The 23,331-nt window shown below is 34.8% G+C and overlaps 1 protein-coding gene across 1 annotated transcript; it reads right to left on the bottom strand.

Moving 5' to 3' along the window:
• Window positions 1-93: 93 nt before the first annotated feature.
• Window positions 94-20,031, bottom strand: LOC140440038 (uncharacterized). Its single transcript, XM_072530279.1, has 2 exons — window positions 19,733-20,031; window positions 94-6,056 (listed from the first exon to the last, which is right to left on the bottom strand). Exons 1-2 carry the CDS (start codon window positions 19,962-19,964, stop codon window positions 3,874-3,876), a joined length of 2,415 nt encoding a protein of 804 aa, XP_072386380.1. The 5' UTR covers window positions 19,965-20,031; the 3' UTR covers window positions 94-3,873.
• Window positions 20,032-23,331: the final 3,300 nt, after the last annotated feature.

Genomic DNA, 23,331 nt, shown 5'->3' with positions numbered 1-23,331 from the left:
CTTCAAAAATACCTTTTCATCAGTCGCCATGTTTTTCGTACAGACATATTTAACAATGACTTATAATAAATATTATATGTCATATCACCGAACAACCGTCATATGTACTTATTTATAAAAACACATTTTTTAGTTGATTGGTTATATACTAAAATTTTTTACTCATAAAAAAGTCGTAATCGATAAAGACATGAAAAAATATGGGGATACGTGCTTGGCAGAGGAAGGCGATGGATAGGGGACGATTGGAGAGAAATTCTTGAGGAGGCTAGGACCCACGCCGGGTTGTTAAGAGCCAGGATGATAAGATAAAGAGGTCTTCCGCATAGCCCAGAACATGATGCCTGTCGTTGCTGAGTCTAGATATCAAAGCATTAATCACCCGATTCTACAAGAGAGAAGATAAAACTCCCACATGTCTGTGCTGACACTGTATCCTCCAGTAACGTTGTGTATGTCACACGTTTCCTCTGCACGCTGCTTTTTTCGACTATTTCTTTTAGACGAATCACCCTTGACATTGCTTCGTAGGTGTTGTCGAATGCTTCTTCCATAAGTATAGAGAAATTCACCAAACATCACCGCTTGGTTTTTCAGAACATACTCCACCCTCTGTAAGAGATGGTACAGTGCCGTTTCTATAGAGAATCATAGTTGAGCAACCATGCTTCTCCTTCTTTTCCTATGTATTTCAATATGTCTGGTGCCATGTGATCCGCTCCACCTGCTTTTACAATTTTCAAATTCACTAAAGCTTCTCTAAATTCTTCTGTATTTATTTCATCATCTTCGTTTGTTGGTGAGATTTTGTCGTCTCTCTCGCTTTTATATCCCCCATTACTTAGTTTAAATTTATTTTCATTGTTTCTGTCATAATTTTATTATTTGGTCTTTTAATCCTCATATTTCTTTTCATTTTCCCTTCAAATATTTCATTTTATTCTAGAATATTCTATTATTTTTGCAATAACATTGACTAAATTATCTTTCAAATTCTTCCCAACATCCTTTTTGCTCTCTTAGGGGACACAGAGTTAATATAATATCGTGTTCATTTTTTGTTTCCACTTATTTTTTCCACGCCTCTTTCTTTCTTTTAACTACTATTTGAACATACTTATTCCACAATATCGTACTTTTTTTTAATTCATTGAATTATATTGACTACTCTACATATTTTCATTGTTTTGTTTTATTAGAATTTCTTATTATCTTATATAATATTCTTTCTATCTCTCTTCTAATTCCAACTTTGGTTTGTTCCTTTTAAGTCTTCTCGAGTTTCTAATTTTTGGTAATTTTTCCTATTTTCTAGTTTTATTCTTATTTTGGTCCCATCCTCTTCCTCCTCAGCTTTTCCCTTTTCAGGGATCGCTGTTCCTTACTCGTTGTCGCCACTCATTGCTGTCCATCGTGTCTATATTTTGGTCTAATCAATTAGCCTATATTTGTCCACTGCGGAACATCGGCCCCCATAAACTTTTCCACTTATTTCAATACAAGTAAAAATAAGAGAAATAATGCAGTATTTAAGGGAGTGGTTCCAATCCAGTTTAATAGAACTGTTTAGAATAGAAGTGGATAATATCAAAATCAGGATGATATCTAACCTCCGTTAGGAAACAACATTTCAACTAGAATTGATTTTGTAAAGAAAATAAAACAAATTCCCCATGTTGAAAAATTGCACATTTGCATAATGATCAATGATCGATTATAGTTTTATTTTGTAATTACATAAAATAAAGCGTATATGTACTAACAATATTTAATTTCAATAACTATAATAAACATTTTATCATGATATTTTACAAATAAAATACTGTTCAAACAACTTAAGGAAACATTTTTATATCTCTGAAAATTTTAAATGAATATAACTAAAAAGTTATATTATAAATACGTAATTCTTGATACGTTACCTGATAAATTTCCAACTTGAAATAAATTTGTTTATACTACTAATACATAAAGAAAAGGAAATAAGGATAATATGCGTCGCCGACGACGCCATAATAACAGCCGAAAATGAAGATGACCTACAAAGATTAATTAAAGAATTCGAAGATACGGCGCTAATATACAACATGAAGATCTCAACAGAGAAAACTAAAGCGATCGTGATATCAGCGGAACCGAGACGATGTAAACTAGTCGTAAATAACAAAATAATAGAACAAGTGATGGAAACTGAATACTTGGGAATAAAACTGTCAAGCTACGGAAAAGTGGAAGTACAAAAACAAGTGAACATGGCAAACAGAGCAGCAGGATGTCTCAACAACACCATCTGGAGAAACAAATACCTCACAACGGAAATGGAAAACCAGGATATATAAATCAACAATAAGACCGATAATGACGTACACAGCGGAAACTACAGCAGATACGGCGAAAACACAAAGACTACTGGAAAAACAGAAATGAAAGTCTTACGAAAAATAACAAACCAAACTCTAAGAGACAGAGTAAGAAGGGAGAAAATACGAGCGAAATGTGGTATAGAGGAAATAAACGCGTGGACCAAAAGAAGAAAAGTGGAATGGAATCAACATATCGAAAGAATGACAGAAAATAGAATGGTACGAATAGCAAGAGACAAATCGCCAAATGGAAGAAGATCATTGGGACGACCGAGGAAAAGATGGTCAGACAACGTCAATTGAGGCTAAAAACCGAAGTAAAACAGGCATTAAGCCTATTTATAAAGTAGGAAGAAGAAGAAGAAGAATGTTTTTATGAGAAAATAACATTATAACATATAAATTATAAAAGACACAGTTAAGTGGGGCATTTTTAATACATATTTATGATTTTTACCAAGTGTCCCCCGGAACTGTATTTGTTTTTAACATGGTGGCGCTTAACGTGTTAAGGGAAGAATTCTATCCAGTCCTATTGAGACCTTGCCATATCTCAAACAAATGAGAATGAATGAATGAAGATAATGAATTAACGTAAAAAAAACACAGCTGTTTGGAACTTAATATGATAAGATGGATATCTATATATCACACAAACCGCTTGTCTCCGGATGAAATCATAACAGGGATATGCTAGAATATGATACCACAGGCAATACCAAAGTCAATGCAATAGAATACTTTTGTGTATATATAAAGGTAAACAAAACCAAACAATATTATAAGTAATAAGCATAGTTACACAAATCAATTTATAGTAAAATAAAATATACAATTAAACTATACAATAAACACGCTAAAATGAATGTTTATATATACGTAAAATGTTATTTTAAAAGTTCAAATCACGACACAAATGCGAAATAGCTAGTTCAGTACACAAGATGAATTTCTTAACAATATGCATATACCAGTTAAACAGTACTTGATATGCAGCAATTTAATTTTGGCAACAAATAGTATAAGGTGTACTTTACCCCATGAAATAATAGCACCACCGCTATCGCAAACGACGTCTTCAGCGACATACACAGGAACCACAAGTTGATAATGCACCACCCTTACTGCATTTTACGACTCTCTCGGCCGCAAGAGCGATACCAAGTGTCTCAGGTACTCTTAAACCACACACATACACATCTGTGCTGGTTCGAAGATAAAATTCGACTCTTATTTTGTAGATGCGTCGCTTATCTCAAATACGCATTTATGTCATTTTGCAGATGGCCCGTCTCGTAATATGCAGTTTTTAACACAGATGTATTTTGTCCGGACTGTAAGCTGTAATCTTTAAATACGGGGAGAATCAAAACTACCACAAAGTCTGTTAATGTTATATAAATCTTTATGTATAGTTGCGAAAATGCAACACAAACTACTTTAAACAAGTTTAAGGTATGTACAGTTTTTTCAAGTGTGTACACTCAAATGTATTTTTAAATTACTTGATCTAGTAAATAAACTGTTTTAGATAAATTTCACATTTGTACGGTTTTTCTCCAGTGTGCACTCTCAAATGTTTTTTAAAATTACTTGTTTGACTAAATTGTTTAAAACAAATTTCACACTTGTACGGTTTTTCTCCAGTGTGAACTCTCAAATGTGTTTTCAAACTACCAGCTTCACTAAACCGTTTACAACAAATTTCACACTTGTGAAGTTTTTCTCCAGTATGTGTTCTTAAATGTCTTTTTAAAACACTTGCAGTAATACACTGCTTTAAACAAATTTCACATGTATAAGGTTTTTCTCCAGTGTGCACTCTTAAATGTGTTTTTAAATCACTTGTAGTAACAAATCGCTTTAAACAAGTTTCGCACTTGTATGGTTTTTCTCCAGTGTGTGTTCTCAAATGTGTTTTCAAATTACCTGTAGTAATAAACTGCTTTAAACAAGTTTCACACTTGTAAGGCTTTTCTAGAGTGTGCACTCTCAAATGTGTTTTCAAACTACCAGCTTCACTAAACTGTTTAAAACAAATTTCACACTTATGTTTTTTTCCAGTATGTGTTATCAAATGTCTTTTCAAAACCCTTGAACTAGTGTACTGCTTTAAACAAATTTCACACTTGTATGGTTTTTCTCCAGTGTGTATTCTCAAATGAATTTTCAAAGCACTCATATTAATAAACTGCTTTAAACAAATTTCACAGTTGTATGGTTTTTCTCCAGTGTGAACTCTCAAATGTGTTTTCAAACTACCAGCTTCACTAAACTGTTTAAAACAAATTTCACACTTGTGAAGTTTTTCTCCAGTATGTGTTCTTAAATGTCTTTTTAAAAAACTTACAGTAATACACTGCTTTAAACAAATTGCACATGTATAAGGTTTTTCTCCGGTGTGAACTCTCAAATGTGTTTTCAAACTACCAGCTTCACTGAACTGTTTAAAACAAATTTCACACTTATGTTTTTTTTCAGTATGTGTTATCAAATGTCTTTTCAAAACACTTGAACTAGTGTACTGCTTTAAACAAATTTCACATGCATAAGGTTTTTCTCCAGTGTGCACTCTTAAATGTGTTTTTAAATCACTTGTAGTAACAAATCGCTTTAAACAAATTTTACACTTGTATGGTTTTTCTCCAGTGTGTATTCTCAAATGAATTTTCAAACCACTTATATTAATAAACTGCTTTAAACAAATTTCACATTTGTACAGTTTTTCTCCAGTGTGTACTCTCAAATGTACATTTAAATTACTTTTAGTAATAAATTGCTTTAAACAAGTTTCACACTTATACGGTTTTTCTCCAGTGTGCCATCTCAAATGTATTTTCAAACTACCAGCTTCACTAAACTGTTTAAAACAAATTTCACACTTATGTTTTTTTTCAGTATGTGTTATCAAATGTCTTTTCAAAACACTTGAACTAGTGTACTGCTTTAAACAAATTTCACATATATAAGGTTTTTCTCCAGTGTGCACTCTTAAATGTGTTTTCAAATTACCTGTAGTAATAAACTGCTTTAAACAAGTTTCACACTTGTAAGGATTTTCTACAGTGTGCACTCTCAAATGTGTTTTCAAACTACCTGCTTCACTAAACTGTTTAAAACAAATCTCACACTTGTATGTTTTTTGTCCAGTATGCACTCTCATCAAATGTCTTTTCAAATCACTTGTAGTAATAAACTGCTTTAAACAAATTTCACACTTGTATGGTTTTTCTCCAGTATGCACTCTCAAATGTACATTTAATTTACTTTTAGTAATAAATTGCTTTAAACAAGTTTCACACTTATACGGTTTTTCTCCAGTGTGACATCTCAAATGTATTTTCAACTCATATTTAGTAATAAACTGCTTTAAACAAGTTTCACACTTGTGAAGTTTCTCACGAATATGATTAGTCAAATGTCTTTTCAAATTCCTTTTAGCAGTAAGCTGCTTAAAACAAATTTTACACTTGTAAGATTTTTCTCCAGTATGTACCAACAAGTGTTGTTTTAAGTGTTGTGTTTGAGAAAACTGTTTGAAACAAATTTCACATTTATAAGGTCTTTGGCCAGTCCCAACTTTCATATTTTTATTTAATATTTGTTCTTCAGCTTGTTGACCTGTATATTTTCCTTTATGAGATGAAAGTAACTTTTCCATAATTTTCATTTTGTTCTCCTCTTGGGGACAACCTGAAATATAAACCAACTATAAACATTTTACTGAAACAGAAAAATTATTGCAGAAGTAAAGGAACAGAATATACATATATATATATATATATATATATATATATATATATATATATATATATATATATATATATATATTGTGATGATTTTATTTCAATGTCTATTTAATTTATAATGTCTTGTTCTTATCTTAATTCATTAAAAAGCACAATAACTGATATTAATTTATTTATCACTGAATATACATAATTTATTAAAAAGCGAACGTAACATTTTATCGCGAGCGCGTCTTCAGAATTAACTGTTTTCTATTCTCCAAAAAGTCCTGTTATATATTCACTACTGTTAGACTGGAAACGTCTACGGCCTTCTAGACAGAGCGGCGAATTGTTCTCAGAACCGGTATGGTTAAATCGGCTTGTCTCCAGAAGGTTCGAATTGTTGTTTTTATTACAAAGGGGGACCCATCGTGTGTCAGGTAGGCATTACCTAAAAAATACGTGAATGAATGAAAATATTAGTAATAAATATATTTACGGTTTTGGGTCAGAATTTATCGTAACATTGCCCCCCTCTTAAAAGATTGTTCCTCCTGGAACCTTGTCGGGACTGGAACCGGAACGGTATGCTGGTATCGGCAACTGGACCCTCTTGTACAACTTCCAGTTGTATAAAAATGACAAGGGACGGTTTTCTCTCCGCACCAGTAACTATGCGGATTGCAACAGACTAACACCTGGACTTCGGTGTCTTTAAAGATCTCTTCCACCATATTTCGGATAACCCTCCAATCTAATTGGCGGCACTCCAACTTTGGCATGGCTAACTTTTGCACGTCGGACTCCAGTACGTGCTCTCTCAATTGAAGTAAGGCTTCCCATACATCTCGGTAGGTAGGTTGGTCACGGGCAGTGTCTTTTGTTACCAGGTAGAAAAGGTAACGTGATGCATCTTGGAGTTTCAAGGTTTTACCGGGAGCTGGCACTTGGCATTGAAGTTCTGCAACTCGACCAAACTTCCTTCGAAAGACGGATGCCAACCCTGGTGCGTCTTTGATACTGGCCGGGATGGTAAGGGCCAGCGAGTAGTCATCGGGGAGCACGAGTAGATCTTGCTTTTCTTCAGTAGTAACACCATGTCTCGCTTTACCGGTACCTCCATAGGCACCCATGAATTCCTCAAACGTGAGGTCAGACACATCGTGGACTTGGTTTACTTCCACTTCTCCATCTACGTTGTGGTCACCTTCGAAAGACGCCAACCGGTTATGGTGTACTATCATCGGCTTTCCCCTCGGAATCTTGCTTATTCGGTAGATGACATCGTTGATCTTCTCCATAATGAGGTATGGACCTTCCCAAAACTGCTGCAATTTGGGAGAACAACCTTTTCGCTTCTTGGGATTATACAGCCATACTTTGTCGTTCTTCTTAAAGCAACCCTTTTCGGCTTGTGTATCGTACCGTTTCTTCATTCTGTCGCTAGCGATCTGAAGGTGGGAACGGACCAACTCATGTACATCGTCCATTCTTCTTCGTAATTCGATCACATAATCTTCACCTGCTACATCTTCTCCAGGTTTACATCCAAACTCGAGATCACAAGGTAGTCGCATTTCGCGTCCGAATAGGACTTTGGCTGGTGTCTGGCCTGTTGATTCGTTAACAGCAGATCTGTAGGCCATTGTGTCCATCCAATAAAACCGTTCCCGAATTCGCTGAAGGGTTTTCCTTACACCAAAATGCCCTCCCGATGGACTGTCGTGTAACTGACGAAGTACTTCGGCTATTCTGCTCTTTGGGATCACCAACTGTCTTCTCTTCTCTGAACCGTCATCATTTTCCAGGACTCGTTTGAGCAAGCCATCTTCGATGATAAATGAGTCCCACTGGGCCCAATACGTCTTAACTACTGAGCATAGGTTTGATATTTCCTGCCAAGGTGGTCGACGGTTTTCCTCTTTCCATTTTCGGATTTTCTGTATAACTGGATCTCTCTCTTGTTCTGCCCTTATCTTAGTAGGCGTCCAGTCGTCGTTGACAATCGTCGTTCTTAGCACTGCTGCTTCCTTGGATTCCGTTTTGTTGCAGTGGGAACACTCTGCTGGGCATGGCCTTCTGGAAAGAGAATCAGCGTTTCTGTGGCTAACTCCGGCCCGGTGCTCAATCTTAAAATCGTATTCTTGGAGTCGTTCGATCCACCTGGCTATCTGACCCTCTGGATTCTTAAACTGCATCAACCACTTAAGGGCGGCATGGTCGGTTCGGATTAGAAACTTTCTGCCATAGAGGTATTGATAGAAGTGCTCTACTGATTTAACTACTGCTAGAAGTTCTCTTCTCGTGACGCAATAATTCCGCTCAGGTTTTGAAAGAACTTTACTAAAATATCCGAGGACTCGTTCCTGTCCTCCTTGAATCTGAGACAGCACTCCTCCAATTCCCACATTACTTGCATCCGTATCTAAGATGAACTCTCCTTCTGGCAGTGGATACCCTAAAATTGGTGCTGTTATTAGATGTTTTTTTAAGGTCTCAAAGGCATTTTGGCAGTCTGTATCCCAGCGGTATTCTCTTGCTTCCTCTGTAAGTCGCGTTAATGGCTTAGCGATATCTGCAAACTTCTTAATAAACCTCCGGTAGTAAGTACATAGTCCAAGAAAACTTCTCACTTGATGTTTGTCAGTTGGTTTTGGCCATTCCTTAATGGAATCGATTTTTCCCTTATCCACGGCCACTCCTTCTTTACTGACTATATGACCCAGATAATTGACTTTACCTTGAAATAGCTGGCACTTCTTGGGGTTTAGCATCAATTGGGCAGCTTTAAGTCGATTAAAAACGTTTTCTAAATTCCTCAAATGATCTTCGAATGTCTCCCCCAAGACGATTATGTCATCTAAATAAACCAGGCATGTTTTCCAAGATAACCCTCTCAACACATTTTCCATAAGCCTCTCAAATGTCGCAGGAGCATTACAAAGTCCAAATGGCATAACGTTGAATTGCCACAATCCAGATCCTGTGGTGAAGGCTGTCTTTTCTTTATCGACTGGGTCCATTTCTACCTGCCAGTATCCAGACTTCAAATCTAAAGTAGAAAACAATTTACTTCCAGCCAATGTGTCCAATGTGTCATCGATCCGAGGCAGAGGATAACTATCTTTCTTGGTAACGTTGTTCAGCAAACGGTAATCCACACAGAACCTCGTCGTTCCGTCTTTCTTCTTAACCAGGACCACCGGAGAGACCCATGGGCTCGTAGAAGGTTCTATCACCCCGTCTTTCTTCATTTCCTGAACAATCGTTTCAGCTTCCTCTCTCTTCGCCTGTGGTAATCGTCGAGCTGTTTGACGAATTGGCTTAGCATTACCAGTATCAATTTTATGCTTAACAACGGTAGTTCTTCCCGTCTTTCCTCCTTTCGGTACGAAAATATCACGATACTGCCGCAGAAATTCCCTTAATTTCCTTTTCTCCATCTGATTTAGAGACTGTCCTGCAACTGCAACCATTTGGTCGAATTTGTCGTTGGAATTATCAGATGTTGTCGCCTGACGGATTATGGATGTCACAGGTACACAAGTTCCTACTTTTGTCTCTTTCTTTATGGTCACTGGGTAGTAGTTGACATTGATAAGTCTCACAGGAATTTCTTTAGCCGAAGTCACCAATTCCTTTCCAATTATGATTCCACGGCCAACCTCATCGTCGTGGTTCCAAGGCTCCATCATAACAGGTCTCCCTTCGTCCACAATTCCCTGTAGCCGCGCTACTATGATCGTTTCGCTTCTCGCAGGCACGACTGTATCTTCTGTAATGGCTGCTTGCACAGTGTTGTCATTATGTGGATGGAGAAATACCTCCTCGTTGCCAACTTTGATTACCTTATTCTTAAAATCCAATTGGAATCCATGCATATTCATTACGTCCATTCCTAATATAACATCCTCTTCGATGTCAGCAACTATAACAGTATGGACGAACTTTTCTGCTCCAATTCCCAATTGTACCTGGATTTCTCCATGAATGTTAGCATTTTCACCTGTAGCGGTCCGAAGTCGCAACCTCGTTGGTAACAGTTTCTTTCGGCTGTTTATAACTGTCGGGCGTATAATGGTTCTGGTCGCTCCGGTATCCACCAACAACGTATGCTTTTTACCATTTATGTCTCCATCCACATATATACTATCTTCACGACATTTCAAAGAAGCTATTAGTATGAGAGGGTCTTTGGAAAAGTTCTGGGTCGAAGCTGTCCCCCTAAGGCTGACCCGTTCTAGTTTTCCTGATGGTGAGTTTCTTGATTTGCGTCGTACCTAGGGTGCTTACAGGAGCTTCGTACGTGTCCTATTTCGCCACAATTCCAGCATCTGATGGTCTTCGTTTTCTTGTATGTCATGCTTTTTATCATATTAACGAGCTGGTCAAGTTTATCTTCATCTCCTTCCTCTTTTACAGTCCTAACTTTACTGTACCCGCCAGATGCCTGCGTAGCTGACTCGTATTCGAGGGCGGCGGATAAGACATCAACCAGCGTCTTGTGACGAGCTAATCGTAGTGTTCTCTGCATTTCATGATCACGAAGACCATCAATAAACGTTTGAACGGCCAATTTTTCCATCATGTCTTCGGGAGCTGTTGGATAAGCATATCGTACTAATCTGGCAATATCTACCTCATATTCTTGAAGAGCCTCATCTTTCTTCTGTCTACGATTTTTAAGCTGCGACTGATATACATGCTCCAAATGTTCGTGGCCATATCGCATATTTAACCTCTTCTTCAGTTGTTCGAAATCATCGGTCTCCTCTACGGCTATGGTCTGAAGCACATCTAAGGCATCTCCTCGAAGAGCGATAGTCAGGTTTACCGCCTTTTCTTTTTCAGACCATCCATTTGCTCTTGCGGCTGATTCGAACTGTTTCATGTAGTTGTTCCATGACGATTTTCCATCGAAAGTTGGGACTTTAACATGAATAGAACCTCCACTTCCTTCAAATTTCGGCCGTGTCTCCAACTTACATTTCGTCTCGTCTTCTTTTATCTCCACTGTAATCGGATTGTTACCTCTCTCTGCTGTCCCTGTTTCCTCCATCTTCCTTTCCATTTCTTTCATCTTTTCTTCGAAGGCCAACATATCGGCAGCAACTTGATTTTTTAACGAAGATATTCTATCGTCGAGGGCAGACATCTCAGAAGTGACTTTAGAGATTTCCGAAGAGATGTTAGCAGAGACTTTGCTTTCCAGCGAAGAAATCTCGTTAGAAACTTTGTCTTCCAACGAAGCGATGTCGCCGGAAACTTTGGCTACATCACCAGAAACTTTGGCTACATCAGAAGAAACTTTCGAAATATCGTCAGAAACTTTGTTCTCTAATGATGCGATGTCGCCGGAAACTTTCGAAATCGACGAGAGGACAGCATCTTCAAATATATAAGTCTCTGGATCTAGTCCTTCTTCTAGCAAAGCGTTCTTTAGTCGTTGGACTAACTCAGCCTTTTTTCCGGTAGAAGCTAATTCTCTGTCTTCAAGATGTCTTCTTAAATTAGTCACTGTCAGCTCATAAATCGTAGCCATTTTCACAATTTATTTTATATTCACTTGTATTATTATTATAAGTCTAATTTATGTTCGATCTCACTTCTGACACCACTGTGATGCTTTTATTTCAATGTCTATTTAATTTATAATGTCTTGTTCTTATCTTAATTCATTAAAAAGCACAATAACTGATATTAATTTATTTATCACTGAATATACATAATTTATTAAAAAGCGAACGTAACATTTTATCGCGAGCGCGTCTTCAGAATTAACTGTTTTCTATTCTCCAAAAAGTCCTGTTATATATTCACTACTGTTAGACTGGAAATGTCTACGGCCTTCTAGACAGAGCGGCGAATTGTTCTCAGAACCGGTATGGTTAAATCGGCTTGTCTCCAGAAGGTTCGAATTGTTGTTTTTATTACAAAGGGGGACCCATCGTGTGTCAGGTAGGCATTACCTAAAAAATACGTGAATGAATGAAAATATTAGTAATAAATATATTTACGGTTTTGGGTCAGAATTTATCGTAACAATATATATATATATATATATATATATATATATATATATATATATATATATATATATATATATATATATATATATATATATATATATATATATATATATGTGGGTGGAAATGTGGGTGTACCGTAGAATTTTAAAAATTCCTTGGACAGCACGAAAAACAAATGAAGAAGTACTAGCGAGACTCAATTTAGAAAAAGAACTATTGAGAACAGTCAAAAGAAGAAAAACCAGTTATTTAGGGCATTTGTTGCGCAACGAGAAATACTACATCCCTCAGTTGATAATAAAAGGCAAAATAGAAGGAAAGCGAGGAATTGGAAGAAAAAAATTGTCCTGGTTACGTAATATCAGAAACTGGACAGGACTTGGATTTGAGGAACTCTTAAGAACAGCTGAAGATAGACAAACGTTTGCCACCATAACCGCTAACCTCCATTGATGGAGACGGCACTTGAAGAAGAAGATATATATATATATATATATATATATATATATATATATATATATATATATATATATATATATTGTTATGATGTATTATTTGTGAATGATGAGCAATGAGTGTTTTTTACTAATATATATATATATAGGGTTTTTATCGCGGTTCTCAAAGAATTAGTTTGTAAGTACTTTTTTAAATTATCTTTATTATAACTATTATGAAACACACATATATATCTAACCTAGCCAATGTAAATTTAAAATAAACTATCTTTAAATTGAAATTCTTATGAAACTAATTAAATTCTATAGACAATGTAAAATTTAAACAAACTATCTTCAAAATTGAAATTGTTATGACACTAACTAAATTATATTAACAAAATTTTGTACCTTTCTGTCACTGAATGCCTAAATGAACTGTTTTCCACTATATAGATTCTAATCACCACTCAATGTCTTCGTGCTTCGGTTATCCTTGTTTTTGTGAAATTACTTTTTCCAATTATCAGCTTCCACCAATTTAAAATATATTTCTTCTTAAGCATTTATAAACCACCAAGCAAACCAGCAAACAGCATTTATATTTATTCTTCTTTTCAATATACCAATATCCAATCACCAAATATATTATATAATTTTAATATTCAATTAATACTTCTTCCATTATCCAATCACCATTTATACATAACATAATTTTTAATCTTCAATAATATTTTCTTTATACTGTTTCTTAACCTTCATTTAACTCACTATATTGAACAATTGGACCTTCTGACTATCTTGAACTTACTGAATTGTAACTTATTGACTGACTCTAACTAACTTTCATACTAAAACTGGCCATCTTGAAACTAAATCACCGAGTATTTATACCTTTTCAATGTTCCAGAACCATCTGGCAATAAATCATATTCGATTTTGTTCTATATATAAATGTTTGAATTTTCTGGAACAATCCATTTCGCAACAAGGCCATCTTTGGTGATCTAGAGAATTCCTTACTTTTCTATCGAGAATTTTGTCGACATTTAGGCTTTTCAGATCAGAATATACACTTAAATCAGTAACTTAACATTCTAATTTAATAAACTACACATTTTAAACAACCTATTATTATAACCCCACTTTATATTCGCAACCATTCCTTAAACGTCACTTTATAGAGTATTTTTGGTTGCCTAATCACATGGCTCACTTAAATATATCTACAACATTATAATAAAAAAAACTTCTTACACTTATTACATGCTAATTTCTTAAAAATGCCCTCACATAAATAATTTTTATTAAATTCTCTAGTATATAACTTCTTAAAATAACCAAATACTTTTTATATCTAATATTATCTAGTATATAATTTATAAATTATAAACACCAATCATCTCAATATATATATATATATATATATATATATATATATATATATATATATATATATATATATATATATATATATATATATATATAGTCTACTAGGGGTATTTTTATAAATAGATGTATTTTGTTTATCTGTAATCAACTTAAAAAAAGTAATACAAAATTTGTAGTTTAAATTGTTGTTTAATATGTCAAAAACCATAAATTGCAAAAAACAGAAAATTGGAGCAAAAAAAATATATTGCAAATCACCCATGTTTCACATACCACCATAAAATGTCAAAAATACGAAATATAAACTTAAAATAAAGTATGGCCACCACGTTGGTTTATCACATCTACTGTTCATGCTCCGAATCACATTGTTAATGTCTGCTTGAGGTAGTTGTGTCCATTGTTCTCTCAGAAGCTCTTTTAATTGAAACTCATTGTAGATATTGCCCATATGTGGAGTAATTCTTCGTTGGAGCATGTCCCATACATGCTCAATGGGCTGGTGATTGTTCTGGCCACGGCAATACATCAATACCCTCGTTATCCAACCAGTTTGTTACAATATGCGCAACATGTGGTTGAGCGTTATCATGCATAAAGTAAAACTTTTCTGCAATAGCAGCAGCAAACGGGCGCACAACAGGTTCAAGAACAGTGTCCAAATATTGCTGACTTGTGGGAAAGCCACGTGGGAAAATGAGGTCGGTTCTTCCGTCAATCATGATTTCGCCCCATACCATTAATGTACCACCTCTGTATGCATACTCATGCATACATATTCATTTCCGGGTCGTCTCCAAACTCTTGTCCCACGAGAATCTGGATGAAATCCATATCAAGACTCGCCACTAAACAAAACTGTGGCCCAGTCATTGTCAGTCCAATTCTGAAACTCTTGACACCAGGTTAATCTTGCAGCGCGATTGCCTCTAGATAGAGGTGGACATCTTAGTGGTCGCCGACAACGAAGATTGGCTTCATGGACGATTCCTCACAGTACTGCTGCTAATTATGAATGATATGATATGAATGATATAAAGGTATTGTTTATGTCATATAATAAACAATACCTTCATAAATGGGAAATTTCCAGACAACTTAAAAATAGCTGTAGTAAAACCAGTGTATAAAAAAGATGATGCTACTTTACTAGAAAATTATCGTCCTATAAGCCTCTTACCATCATTCTCTAAGGTTTTTGAAACAGTCATGTGTGTCAGGCTTCTCAGTTTTTTCTATAGTGAGGGACTGTTGTGCCATGCACAACATGGGTACCTTAAGGGAAAATCTATAGAGACTGCCATTTATGATTTTATAACAAAGATAAATGGGGGTTATGAAAACAAAGATATATCCATGGGCATATTTTTAGATTTATCAAAGGCATTTGATACTTTAAATCACAAAATACTAATGGAAAAGCTTTACAGATATGGCATTAGAGGGCCTGGTTACAATTGGATAAAATCATACCTATCAAACAGAAAACAGAAAGTAAAATTTGAGTACGAGGGAAGAAATTGCTTCTCTGATGAAGGACTCATTTCGGTGGGAATTCCTCAGGGAAGTATTATGGATCCTCTTCTCTTTGTTTTTTATGTAAATGATTTAGCTTTCGACATTACAGCCAACAATCAGAATACTCTTATTGTGAAATTTGCAGATGACACTAACATTTTAACTATAGGGTCATCCTTGAATAATTTATTGAATATTGCTAATAATAGATTGGATAAAGCACAGAGATGGCTTCAATATGAATAAACTCATACTGAATAGAGAAAAAACAAATTATAATTGTTTCGTCACTAAAACAAATAATAGTACCTTACCAGAAACTGTCTCAATTCAATCGCAAATGGTTACTCTAAACCAAAGCACAAAATTTCTGGGGGTACATATTGACCAAAATTTAGATTTTGGAGTGCATATAAATGAGATATGTAACAGGTTAACATCTATCTGCTATTCTTTCAGAATAACAGCAAATTATTTGGACGAAAAATGTAAACGAGTTGTATATTTTTCAAATTTTCATTCTGTAATGCGATTTGGAATAGTTTTCTGGGTGGGAAGTGGTAACGCTGAACAGGTTTTTATATTACAAAAAAGAGCAATCAGAACTCTACTTAACTTGAAATAGAGGGATTCATGTAGAGGTAATTTCAAAAAACTAAAACATACTAACAATGGCTGGAACATACATATATGAATGCTTAGTTTTCATTTTTAAAAATAGACATAAATTCTTGAAACACATAACAAACCATAATACTAATACACGAAACAATCTCATAAACTATAATATACCAATACACAGACTAACAGCATCTGAGAAAACCACAGAATATGCCTGTATTAAATTCTTTAATAAACTGCCTTATAGCATCAAAATAGAAACTGACATAAATAAATATAGAAAGTCTGTTCAACAGTTGCTCATACACCTTGAACCATACAAAGTGGAAGAATACCTTCAAGCTGACCTGCAGGGAAATTGAGGGCTCTTATCTGAATCTAAATGTCACTGTTATTATCCTTATATTTTAATATTACTTTTATGTTAAGTGTAGGTTGTTACAGCAACCATTACAAATTATAATTGACACCATTCTCTCTATTGATAATTTATATTTGTGTGTAACTTGTGAATCCTGAGAATAAAGCTTTTTTCTATTCTATTCTAATTGTTACATTATGTGCAAGCTGTAATTCATTAACCAGTTCGAGTGCTGTGATTTTTGGCTGCCTTCTGGCATTTAAAATTAAATATCGGTCTTGAGCGACAGTTGTAGAGCGACCACGTCCTGGATGTTGCTTGGCTGGACTCCCAGTGTCCCTAAACGAACTCCACAAACGACTTACGACGCTTTGGGAGACACCCAGCTGGTCAGCAACTTGAGTTTGTCTCATACCAGCTTGAAGGAGGCCCACGGCTCTATTCATCCCGTCCAACATTAAATGTTGTCGTTGCATGGCAAAAAGTCAATATTTTTAACTCACCTATTAAGCAAGAATGGTATAAAGTGACTAAAATTAAAAATAAACAAAATATAAAAATGTAGATTTTTTTGTCCCTTATAAAAAACATTCTAAAACACGTGTTGCTATCAGTTTTACAATTTTTTTTTTGGTTAGAAATGTCTGTATCAACAATTATAATACAAGCAAATTTATATGGTCATGAAATTTCTGTCATTGGTATTGTCAAATTATTAAAATATGCTTAGACTTTTGCGTTGTATATATATATATATATATTATATATATATATATATATATATATATATATATATATATATATATATATATATATATATATATATATATGTTTGTTTTGAGGTTTCCGCGGGAGCTATATGTGCTGTCACTATTTTTCCGGGTTTGACTCCGCGTTGTAAAATGCTGGTTTTCTTGAAAACCATTGTTTTGGCGACGTTTCGGCAAGGTCTCACTTGCCATTCTCAAGCCTGGTGGACCTACTTCTCGTCGTTACTCGATTAGTACTGGTCGACTGGGCATTTCGGCGCTCGTTTAAATTTAAAGTGACTAAATTTAAACGAGCGCCGAAATGCCCAGTCGACCAGTACTAATCGAGTAACGACGAGAAGTAGATCCACCAGGCTTGAGAATGGCAAGTGAGACCTTGCCGAAACGTCGCCAAAACAATGGTTTTCAAGAAAACCAGCATTATACAATGCGGAGTCAAACCCGGAAAAATAGTGACAGCATATATATATATATATATATATATATATATATATATATATATATATATATATATATATATATATATATATATATATAACCGAGAAATATCAAGAAGATTGGAGGTTTCTGAAGCTAGTGTATGACGCAGAAAAAAAAGAAAATTTAGTCAAGGGAGGAATTAAGCCCGAAAAGAAAGAAAAGATGCGTGGTAGAAAACCAATTTTCACTCCACAGTCAGAGAGACATTTGAAGAAAATTTGTCTATAAAACAGATTTGATAGCCACAAAGGTAATAAAATTACAACTCCGGGATGCTAGCGTAAATGTTTCTGAGTACACTTTTCAAAGAAAATTGAAAGAATTAGATTTAAAAGCCTGTCACCCAGCCAGGAAGCTTAAATTAACAGCTGCAATTAAAGAAAAATGCCGGAAATAGGCAAAACAATGGCAAGACAAAGATATGGACTTCTGGAGATGAGTAAGATACAGCCATTCAATCAAAAATTGATACATTATTATTTATAGTTAAATAAAGCAAATAAATATGGAAATTTATATATTTTTCCTATTTTATCACATTCGAAATTTTGCAGAATAAAGTTCAGTATCTGTAGTCATCATGAAGAAAAGTTTCATCCTGATTGTGTGATCCTGACAGTTAAACATCCCACCAAAGTGATGATTTGGCTAGTCATCAGCGGCAAGGGCACTAGACATATGTATGTTTTCAAAGGAATAATGAGGCAAGATCAGTACAAAGAAGTATTACAAATGGGGAACCCTTCACTTTCATGCAAGATGGAGCTCCCTGTCACACTGCTCGGTCTGTTAGCTTTTTTGGCAGAAAAAATATCCACCTGTTGAATTGGTTGGGTAATAGCCCTAATATGAACCCAACTGAAAATGTGTGTGAGCTGATGAAAAGAGAAGATGTGATTACCAACAAAAACCAGCTCCTAGAAAAGATTATTTATGTGTGGCATCATCATCTTTAAATGCAGGAAACAGTAGTCTTGCATTGATAGCATGCCATTCAGAATTAAAGCATTGATAGTGGCTGGAGGTTGCTCAACTAAATACTGACTTTTACTAGCATTAATTTCACTTTTCTTTAAAGCGTAATAAACAGTTGCTTTTCTAAATAAATGCTGTTTATTTATGTCAAATATATTAGTAATTGATTGGATAATATAAAAATAAAAAACAAATCAATTGAAAATAATAAAACGGTACAATGTTAGTAACTCAGTTAAAAGTTAATATTTTACATGAAATCTTGCAGTGCATCTAATAATTTGGCCAGAGACTGTAAGCTTGTTTCTCCCACAAACAAGCTTATTAATAAAAAATGTTTTCTTGAGTTTGTTCATTTTTATTTTTACAAGTAGCCACAAAATAACAGAACATGATAGTTTCAATTTATCAAAATCCTAATAATGTGTACTGCATTTTTGAATAAACAAAAATAAAGTACCGCTACATAAAACTAGTTAAACAACAAAAATTCTTCAAAAAATTCTTAATTATCAAATAATTTATATCCCAAAATCACAGAATGCTAATAATATACAAAAAAAAAATGTATAATAGGTATTTCATTCCTTCAATGTCTCATTTTTAATCCAATGTTATGCTGTAAAAAAGTTACCTCATAACTTTTTCTGGGTGGACTTTTGCAAGTGAGGTCTAGATCAAGGTTTCTTGATAACATTGATGAAGACATGAGAAATATGGGAATATGTGATTGGCGGAGAAGGGTGATGGAGAGGGATAACTGGAGAGAAATTCTTGAGGAGGCTAGGACCCACATAGGGTTGTAAAGCCAAAATGATGATGATAAGTGAGGCCAAATCAACTTATTTTCATCCTTAAAAATCGTGGTATAATCTATGACCATCCTTTTTGTGATACCTTGTAAAAGTTATTCTTAGGTATCACAAAATATTCTTTAAAATCTATTTTAAGTAATTATTGTATATGTATTCTATAAATTTTAATTTAAAAATAAACTTCCTCATCCTACATTAATTTGTTACCATGTTATTTTATTCGTCAGTGATTATACTTACTTTCTTCATTTGTTGTTTGCTTTTCTTCAAATGGTATAAATTTATCTTCACCTTCTACTTCAGTGTTTATAGTCAATTCATTTAAGTCTAAATAATCAAATGCTTGGTAAGCAGTTTCTGTCTTGGGTTCTTCCTTAATTTCAATTTTGGAGGCATCAAAAGGGATAATATACGTGCCATTATCTATTTCTAATTTACAAGTTTTCTCACTAACTTCTTGTTTTATTTCCATATTATTAAATTTGATTTTATGTTTTATGTAACAAACAATTATTGCAGTTTTATACTAGCAGCGTCTAGCCGTTGGCAGGTCAGGATAATCCTGACCAATCCAATCGCACTTGATTTTGTGTGTGGCGCGTCATTCAAATTATGTACAGGTTTGAATATAACAGTTCTCATTTCTCATATCACGAAACGTTCTCAGATTGTTCACACAAACAAGGAGTTATGTTTAATTGTGTTTTGAATACACAGTTTTATTATTTTACATATTATAAATTATTATTATCTTATTGTGAGTTGGCAACAAGTGACAAGACAGAGACAGTGACACAAAGGGGCGGGAGGGCTTGTCTGCTTGTCACTTATTATTATAGATCATAGTTGTTGTATAATAACCACAATCAAATATCAGCAATAGTCTGACGTTCAGATATACTTAGAAGTAACTGTCCAATATCAGTCCAATGTGTGTTTTTATAAAATTGACTTCAACTTTTTCTGCCAATTCAACCACAACCGTGAAACCTGCTGGGCAAAATCCACCAATTTTTATACTGCCTTTAATTTTTAAGTGCCTCTTTCCTTTGCTTTCAGAATTAAAGCAGCCTGACCGATGACACAGAAACTTCATTGTCTTGTGAGTCTTTGCAGAAAAGTTCTCTACTTTAACGTATTTGGTTTTTGTACTACTTTCAATAGAATATTTCCACTCCTGAAAAGAGGCTAAATTGGAAAATTGAAGTGTTTCACTTTCTAGGATTAGGTTGTGTTCTTCTTGAAAGTGAGTGTGCAATTCTGCAACATAACTTGAATGAAAATTACACAAAGGACACTTCTTAGAATCTTTGTTAATTTTGCTATCTTCCGTTGAAGTGTCTACAACATTTTTGTGAGTTTTTTTAAGATAACGTAAATGTTTTTTGTGGTTGAAATTGGTACCACATATTCTACATTTAAAATTGTAATTTACTACTTCCACCTGCACTAATTCTGGGTGAAACTTCTTAATGTGTTTGCGTAAATTTGAGGTATTTAAGAATACTTTTTTACAGTTTTTGCACTCGCAATCCATTTTCTTTTTTCTTTCACGGGGTCTCGCAACGAAATACAAAATTGAAATTGAAATTCAAATTCAGCTAAATAACACAAATTGATCAATGCGACTGCGCAGTAGATTTATTTGTAATTGGTTAGGATCGCTATCTTGTCACTTGTTGCCAACTCACAATAAGATAATACTTATAATATGTAAAATAATAAAACTGTGTATTCAAAACAATTAAACATAACTCCTTGTTTGTGTGAACAATCTGAGAACGTTTCGTGATATGAGAAATGAGAACTGTTACATTCAAACCTGTACATAATTTGAATGACGCGCCACACACAAAATCAAGTGCAATTGGATTGGTCAGGATTATCCTGACCTGACAACGGCTAGACGCTAGTCAGATTTATGAAGTAGAAGTACAAAAAAACTGAAGATAGCCGCAAATGTCAACCATGGATGGAATAACATCATTGTACACACTACACATTGTACCATGGAATAACATATTTCGGTTTAGCAGTGTTGCCATATTTTTATAATAGCTATGTTGAATGCTTCAAAAAGGACTTTTCATCATCCACCATGTTTTTCGAACAGACAGATTTAACAATGACGTATAATGTATGTACTTGTTTATAAATTTATAAATATTTTTTAGTTGATTGGTTATATACCAACATTTTTTACGCATAAAAATGACGTAATCGATAAAGACATGTGAAATATGGGAATACGTGCTTGGCAGCGGAAGGCGATGGATAGGGACGACTGAAGAGAAATTCTTGAGGAGGCTAGGATCCACGTCTAGTTGGTAAGTCAGGATGATAAGATGAAGAGGTCTTCCGCATAGCCCAGAACATGATGGTTGTCGTTGCTGAGTCTAGCTATCAAAACATCAATGAGCCCATTCCACAAGAGAGAAGATAAAGCTCGCACATATTTGTGATGACACTGTATCCCCAAGTAACGTTGTGGTTATCACACGTTCCCTCAGCATGCTGTATATCCATATGCAGCTTTTTTCGTCTATTTCTTTTAGACGAATCGCCCTTGTGATTGCTTCGTAGTTGTTGTTGAATACTCCTTCCACATCGAGAAATGCACCCAACATCACCTCTTGGTTTTCCAGAACAACTCCACCCTCTGTAAGAGAAGGTGCACTGCAGTTTCTATAGAGACTCATGATTGAGCAACCCTGCTTCTCCTTCCTTTCTGTATTTATTTCATCATCTTTGTTTGTGAGGCTTGTCAAGACCTCTATCAAGGCTGTGAAAGACCTCTACAAGAACAACACAAGTACAATAAAGAAAAGTCGTATCCAAGAGTTTCACTATCAGCAAAGGACTCAAACAAGGATGTTGCGTGTCTCCTACTTTGTTTAAGATCTACTCGGAGTAAGCGATGAAAATGTGGAAAAAAAATGCAGAAACACGGGAATTTCTTTAAAAGACGCAATATTGTACACGTTGAGTTGTGCAGACGACCAGATAGTGATGGCCCAAGACTATGAAGCCTTCGAATATATGACCCGTAAACTTATCAAAGAATACGAACTATAGGGGCTAGAAGTAAATATTAAGTAAACTGAATACATGTGTATTGGGGGAATTCAACAAAATCTAATCTTAAAAGAAATACTGCGAGAAATAAATCACTGTCAAAATACAAATATTTAGGCATTGAAATGGACATCTGGAGAAGAGCAGCTGGAAAATCAAAATTAGACAGAGTTAAAAACGAAAAAATTTGAGAAACTATGGGTATTAAGCACAATATAACAGAGAACATCAGAATAAATCAACTAAGATGGTATGGACACGTCCAAAGAATGAATGAACACAGAATACCAAAGAAAGTATTGAACTGGACACCAAATAGAAGAAGAAAGCAAGGTAGACCGAGATTAAGTTGGAGAGAAGGAATCGATAAAGACTTAAGGGAGAGGTGAGTTGAAGAAAACCTTTGGAACGACCGAGATAAATGGAGACTGGAAATCAGAAGGCGGCGTAGAACGTTATAAATTAATTGATTGAACATAAAGTATGGCTGGTATAATTAGACAGACTAACAATGTACACAGAACAAAGCATATGAGATTATCAGTACGGTTTCAGAAAAGGAAGATCCACGATAGATATACATACGCTAAAACAAGTAATAGAGAAAACTACAAGTGCGACGGAGAAACACATACGTTTCCTAGAGAGAAATAATAAAAATATGAAACGGAGGAAATGAAAACATGAAATACAAGGAATGAAATTTAAGTGAATCTCAGGGGGACAGAGTGTTCTTAAAGTTGCGTGGTTGATTTTACACAAAA

This window comes from Diabrotica undecimpunctata, chromosome 4, assembly GCF_040954645.1.
Source record: "Diabrotica undecimpunctata isolate CICGRU chromosome 4, icDiaUnde3, whole genome shotgun sequence".
Taxonomy (NCBI): Eukaryota; Metazoa; Arthropoda; class Insecta; order Coleoptera; family Chrysomelidae; genus Diabrotica; species Diabrotica undecimpunctata.
Note: the sequence above shows the minus strand (reverse complement) of the source record. Positions and strands in the feature narration are given on the sequence as shown.